This window comes from Triplophysa dalaica, chromosome 16 (genome assembly GCF_015846415.1).
Source record: "Triplophysa dalaica isolate WHDGS20190420 chromosome 16, ASM1584641v1, whole genome shotgun sequence".
Lineage (NCBI taxonomy): Eukaryota > Metazoa > Chordata > Actinopteri > Cypriniformes > Nemacheilidae > Triplophysa > Triplophysa dalaica.
The window spans coordinates 19,469,625-19,476,636 of record NC_079557.1 but is presented as its reverse complement, the minus strand read 5'-3'; the positions used below and the strand labels follow the sequence as shown (position 1 = coordinate 19,476,636).

The window sequence follows — 7,012 nt, the reverse complement described above, 5'->3', positions numbered from 1 at the left end:
TTTACAACATTTCATCTCTTTAACTAGGAAGATGTAAAATAATACAGTGTACAATACAAACACACAAACTGTATATACACAATATACAACTAACAGCACCGTTGAACTGCAACTGAAGAAAAATGATAAAGTGTACCCGAATACAATGATAATTATTTTTTTATTGCAGTTTTTTATTGTATTATAGTTCACTGTATATTTCAAATGATTCTTTCAGAGGTAAAGTTGTGTCAGGAGTGAGGGGTTTGATCTCTGAGCTGAATCCAGAGCAGCGCGACCCTCTTCCGTGATATTACAAGACCTCAAGCTGTGGAGAATAACAACACACTCTTTAGTTCAGACACAAAGACCAGTTCTCTCTAAAAGATCTTATTGTGGAGTATAATAAATAAGGAGACTAGAGACGAAGATGCGTCGAGACAGCTTTACGCTCCACTTTAATAAATCACACTCTGAACAGCAAGTGAGGATAAATACAACCACATAAATATAAATATTATTGACCAATTAGCATTCAGGATCAGAACTGTGTTTCATAATTCACCATCATCATGACTTCCTGCCTTGTTATTAGTTGTTATTAGTCCTCAAAAATTGGTATGAATTTCATTATAGGAAAAGCGAGTATGAAATGGCATAAGACAACACAGCTGTAAAAACGGACTGACACTAATGAACTAAAAAATTTAAACTTACTTTAGTTTTTCCAGTTTACATTGAGGATTCTCCAGTACAGTAGAAAGCAGCTTCACTCCCGTATCTTTCAGGTCATTCCATCTTAAATTTAGATCTCTCAGGTGTGAAGGGTTTGATCTCAGAGCGGAGGACAGAGCAACACAACCTTCTTCTGTGATCCTACAACTGCACAATCTAGAGAACATAGACACACATTGCGGTTGTGATTAAGGATGTCACTTCACTCTGCAGCCAGACTCTGAAAAGCACGCATCATGCCCACACGGCAGCATGGAGAGCAGGAGAAGGAGTATGCGCAGACATCACTTTCACTTGTGTGCAGGAGAGAGAGAGAGTTGCAAAGTTCCTGTGATTGTTTGTTCACTGCATTTGTGTGAACTGTGTATAAACTGTGGATATAACACTGGATTTGGAGATTGTTAGAAACTGATATATGGAGCCGTCCCAGCGCTAAAAGATGCCAGATGCATGCGTTGAGTGAAACTGATGTCTGTGTTTTGTTGACAATGTTCCCCCCGCACACGCCATACTCAAGATTAATATGAGATTGGCAGAAACCCTGTGTGTAAGGGCCGCTTTAATCTTTTGTAGCCAAGCCAGAGTCCCTTACCTCAACCCGTCATGACCTTTGATCAGGTCGACAACACAGCATTTCTTTTCAGTTTGCTTAAAATCAACACATAAACTTTCTTACCCTTTTACCAGAATTGTATGTTCATCTAATACAACATCTAACATCAACTGTGTCTAACTGACTTCCAGTCAAGGCAATATTCTGTCTGGTCACTCTGCTGAATATGACATATTCTTGTAAATTGAGTCAAGTGTGTTTATAGATGTTTCTATATTTAGTAGTCATTATGGAGGGATATTTAATTTAGTCTTACTCGAGTTTCTCCAGTTTACATTGAGGATTCTCCAGTGCAGTAGAGATCAGCTTCACTCCTGAATCTCTCAGATTATTCCAGTTTAAGTCCAGCTCTCTGATGTGTGAGGGGTTTGATCTCAGAGCCGAAGATAGGGCAACACAACCTTCATCTGAGATACTACAATAACACAACCTATAGGGCACATAAAGACACAATTTTGTTGATCATTTAGGGGTGGTTAAGACTAGTCCTAGACTAAAATAAATGTTAGCTGTCTAAACTGAAATCTGTTTCCATGGCCATATCTTAAAATATATCGGTGCCATTGTTTTGTCTCAAAATGTACACAAGATTTTTTTTTTCTGTATTACATGTTTGAAAAAAGTTCATGAAGTTGAAAAAAAAAAAGGTTCAGGTACTCTTGGTACTCAAAATTTGCGTGTCATGCGATTCATAGAGCCTTCAGATAGTTCCAGGAAGTTATGTTTTCTCTTTAAATGGTTTATTTTTCTCATTTAGACTCACGTCTTTAAATGGCTTAAAGGTTTGTCACAATTGGTCTGTTTTACAATGATGCTTTGACTCGGAGTGTCAAAGTACCAACAACACGAGAAGTGCAGGTACGCAAGAATTAGTGACGGTATGCTGAAAAATTTCTGCGTACACACTTCAAGCACTGGTAAAAACTATTTAATTGTCCTTATTTAATTAAGGCAGAGTCCTGGAAACCACCTCATTGTGTTGGTGTACATATACATTTTTATTGATGTGTTTTATGGGTACGAGTTAAGTTTAAACAAATTATGTTTATACCAACAGTGTACTTTATTTTCTCTTATGTTGCTATTTCTAAATGATTTTTCTCATGTTCGAGTAACCGGTGGTAATTTCTAGCTGAGCATGAGATCACAATCTTACGTCAGTTTCTTCAGTTTACAGTGAGTATTCTCCAGTACAGAAGAGATCAGCTTCAATCCTGAATCCCCAAGATTTATCTCAGACAGATTCAGTTCTCTTAGGTGTGAGGGGTTTGATCTCAGAGCTGTAGACAAAGCAGTGTAACCTTCAACTGTGATAGGATAATCACTCAACCTTTATAGGGGGAGATGAAAAACATGTTTTCTTTCATACAAAATGTAAAGTAGATAATACAACTACTTGTAAGTTTTAACAGACGGCTGGTTGTTGTTGGTTTTACTTACAGAACTTTTTTGGATTCTTTTATCACAGGATGCAGTTTCACAAGAACCTCATCTGCCGTATTTTTATCTCCAATAAATGTATTCAGATTAAGTTCATCCAAATGCTGATCAGATGTCAACAACACAAAAACTAATGCTGCCCATTGTGAAGAGGAGAATTTGAAGCGTCCCACTGATCCGGATTTCACATAACGTTGAATCTCCTGCAACAGTGAATCTTCGCCCAGTTCATTCAGACAGTGAAACAGATTGATGGATTTCTCCGTAGACAGATTCTCATTGATCTTCTGTTTAATGTACTCAACAGCTTCACTCTTTATGTAGGAGCATCTTCTCATTTGTGTCAGTAGATGCTGTAAGAGAGTCTGATTGGATTCCAGTGAGAGACCCAGAAGAAAACGCAGGAACAGATCCAGATGTCCACTTTGTAAAGCTTCATCTACAGCTCTTTGATGTAACTTTATTAATAAAATTGGTTTTGATGATTCAAGTTTCGCTGTGTGCAACACTTTGGAGAACTGTTTAGGACTTTGATCAAACACATTTGTGTAGTTGTTTGTGATGGAGAGGTGAGCATAAAGAGCAGCTAGATGTTCCTGCATGCTCAGATGAACAAAACAGTAAACTTTCCCCTGATACAAGCCAAACTCCTCACTGAAGATCTGAGTACACAATCCTGAGTACACTGATGCTTCTGCTACATCAATGCCACACTCTCTCAGGTCCTCATCATAGAAGATCACATTGCCTTTCACAAGCTGCTCAAAAGCCAGTTTGCCCAGTTTAAAGATCACGTCTTTATCTTTAACTTTCTTCTCATAGTCCTTATGATGTTTGATGTTTGTCTGAATGATCAGGAAGTGTGTGTACATTTGAGTGAGAGTCTTGGGGATCTCTCCTTCACTCTCTGCTTCACTCAACATTCTCTCTAGAACAGTGGCTGAAATCCAGCAGAACACTGGGATGTGACACATGATGTAGAGGCTCCTGGATGACTTCAGGTGTGAGATGATTCTGTTGTTCAGACTCTCATCACTGATTCTCTTGCTGAAGTATTCCTCCTTCTGTTTGTCAGTGAAGCCTCGTACCTCTGTGACTCGATCAACACTCTCAGCGGGGATGAGATCAGCTGCTGCTGGTCTGGAGGTGATCCAGATGAGAGCAGAGGGAAGCAGATTCCCTGCGATGAGGTTAATCAGCACCACATTCACTGAGGCTGATTCACTGACATCACACAACCTCACACTGCTGTGAAAATCCAGAGACACACGACACTCATCCAAACCATCAAAGATGAACAACACTTTATATTCACCACTGGATATTTCTATTTCTTTTGTCTCTGGGAAGAAAAGATGAAGAAGATCTAAAAGACTGTGTGTTTGGTTCTTCATCAAACTGATCTCTCTGAAAGGAAGTGGAAATATGAGCTGGACGTCCTGATTCTCTTTCCCTTCAGCCCAGTCCAGAATGAACTTCTGCACAGAGACTGTTTTTCCAATGCCAGCGATTCCCTTTGTCAGCACACTTCTGATGGGTTTGTCTTGTGCAGGTAAAGGTTTAAAGATGTGTTGCTGTTCTCCTGGATTGTGTCTCGATCTGTGTTGCCTCATGCTCATTACTGATCTCTCTACTTTCACTTCTTGTGATGTAGAGATCTGTGTAGATCTCATTCAGCAGTGTTGGGTTTCTCTGCTTTGATGTTCCCTCACACAAACACTCAAACTTTTTCTTCAGATTTGATTTGAATGTTGTTTGGACTTCAGCAAGCGGACAATAATAACTGTGGACAGATTAAAAATAGATTTATAGAGCCATAATCTGCCAAATCATAAAATCCAATTTATCTACAAACTACTGTTAATATTATATAAATGACATGTGCCCAAAATGTACAGGTTCTGATAATGTTAAAAAACAGACACTTTAAGGATCTAAGATTATCATTTCATTAGACTGCAAATCATTTACAGTCTGATCACTCACAGATACTCCATTTAAGATCACTAATGTTGTTTGCATCAGACTCATCAGATCACATCAGAGTATGATGACACAATCAGACATTCTGATTTTAATATACAGTAGGTAACACATCATTAAGCACATATTTTAGCATATCTTTACAGTGCTGTTGTACCTCTGATCAGGTGATGTGTCTTCTTTTTTAAAACGCAAAGGTTTCTCGATAGACTGATCACTCTTCATCGAGACACAGCTGATCTCAGGTGAGTCTGATCTCTTCTGATCGACTGATCTGTTACAAGACACGATTAAGTAGGTATCTGCCATAACTTTTGTAAAAAAATGTTTTGCTTTCAGCAAAGTTTATTTACATAACCCATTCCCTTCACAAAGGTAGTTTTCATTATTTATGTAGAAAAGAACTACGAATTAATATATATACAACATTACAGTTTATTGTTTCTTGCATATCTTCTAAAGAAGTGTTGTACCTATGATCAGGTGATGTGTCTTCTATTTTAAAATGCAAAGGTTTCTCCATAGACTGATCACTCTTCATCGAGACACAGCTGATCTCAGGTGAGTCTGATCTCTTCTGATCGACTGATCTGTGACAAGACACGATTAAGTAGGTATCTGCCATAACTTTTGTTAAAAAATGTTTTGCTTTCAGCAAAGTTTATTTACATAACACATTCCCTTCACAAAGGTAGTTTTCATTATTTACATAGAAATTAACATTATTTTTTAATATATGCAACAGTACAGATTATTTTAAATATAAAATATCTTCTAAAATATAAATATATCTTCCCATGGACTGTTGTGACACAGAACAGTAATATAAATACATGCAGTAGATGTTAAGATGTTTTCATTTTAGTTGAGATGTTTGATAATGTTTTCATTTGTATGTGTTTCGGCTTCTTGATTTTATTTATTTATTTATATCAAGTAAGACAAAATGTACAGCTATTTAACAATCACATTATTACTTTATGACAATAACCTTTTTTAAAACAAATCTTTGAAATCAAAATTTAGTAATCAATAATAATTTTAGTAGGCTCTATCTATTTTTATTTTAGTGTTTAAATTTGATCTAAAAATGTAAAGAAACGTTTTCAAGAAACTTCGAAGTTTCTATAAGTAAAGTGTAATTTAATAGAGTGTTTACATAAAGTACCTGCATCCTGTAGATAAATCTTCGAATGTTGATGTTTCGTTCATGTTGAAACTAGTAACATTGAATTAGCACCTAGTATTGCTCCTGTATGAAATATCACTTGTTGCTCATTGAATTCTTTGCATGTCGCTTTGGATAAAAGCGTCTGCTAAATGACTAAATGAAAATCTTCATGTTGAATCTCTTCAATATGATCTCCACAGCGTAAACTCAATGGAAATGACATTCATGCACAAAACAAATAAAAGACCAAGTTAATAATTTAGATGATCCTTACTATGAACCTAATCTTCCTTAACACAATGAAGCAGAAGTTTATTTTGAAAGATAACCCACGAACCAACGTTTAGTTGCTTTAAAATAGTAGAGAAAATGTAAAATAGGCTAATTGTTAGGTTCTTGGGAGAAACAATTAATTAACAGATGAAAAGCGTCACATGAACACACTCATTCCCAAAATCCTAATACACTTAAATTAAACAGCTATACGTAACCCGAATATACCTCTTTACGGTTGTTATGTTCCCTTAAACGTTTCGCTAGTCCGCATAGTTATTTATCAACACGACCTGTTTAAAATGGCGGAAAAGGCTACATTTGTGGAGCAACGTTTCTTTCACTTTTCCTTCCTCATCACAGCAGGATACAGCGAGCCAGCGGGCGTTTTGCACGCAACCGTCGGATCACCAAGGATTTAGTGAGAGCCGTGTCAAAATCCTTGGTGTTTAAAGTCTTACGAAACCTTTACCTTTACCCTAACCTTACTTTAACGACCATCTAAACTACCCATGATTGTTAAAATTTCCAAAATGACGGTTGCGGGATGACGTCAGACTCGAAACACCAAGGATTTAGTGAGAGCCGGAGTTTTGGGCAGAGCACTGATTGAGCATGGGCGGAAGGATCAAAAGGGCACTTCAAATAAAGTACTATTACCAAATAGATATTTTAAAGTATCTAAATAGGTACAGTAAACATGTACTAAATATAAAATCAAACCAAAACAGGGTGATAAAAATAAAATAGCCTAATAATAATAATTATTATAAATATTGTTACTTTTTTTAAATATATATATTTTTTAATATAATTAT

At 36.6% G+C, this 7,012-nt stretch overlaps 1 protein-coding gene across 1 annotated transcript; it reads right to left on the bottom strand.

Annotated features, from left to right (window-relative positions):
* Positions 1–141: 141 nt before the first annotated feature.
* On the bottom strand, positions 142–6,793 carry LOC130437660 (NLR family CARD domain-containing protein 3-like). Its single transcript, XM_056769088.1, is given in 9 exon segments — positions 142–307; positions 697–870; positions 1,584–1,757; positions 2,484–2,657; positions 2,768–4,336; positions 4,338–4,550; positions 4,908–5,024; positions 5,224–5,340; positions 5,919–6,793. Coding segments are annotated over 9 exon segments (2,676 nt in total). The 5' UTR covers positions 5,963–6,793; the 3' UTR covers positions 142–213.
* Positions 6,794–7,012: the final 219 nt, after the last annotated feature.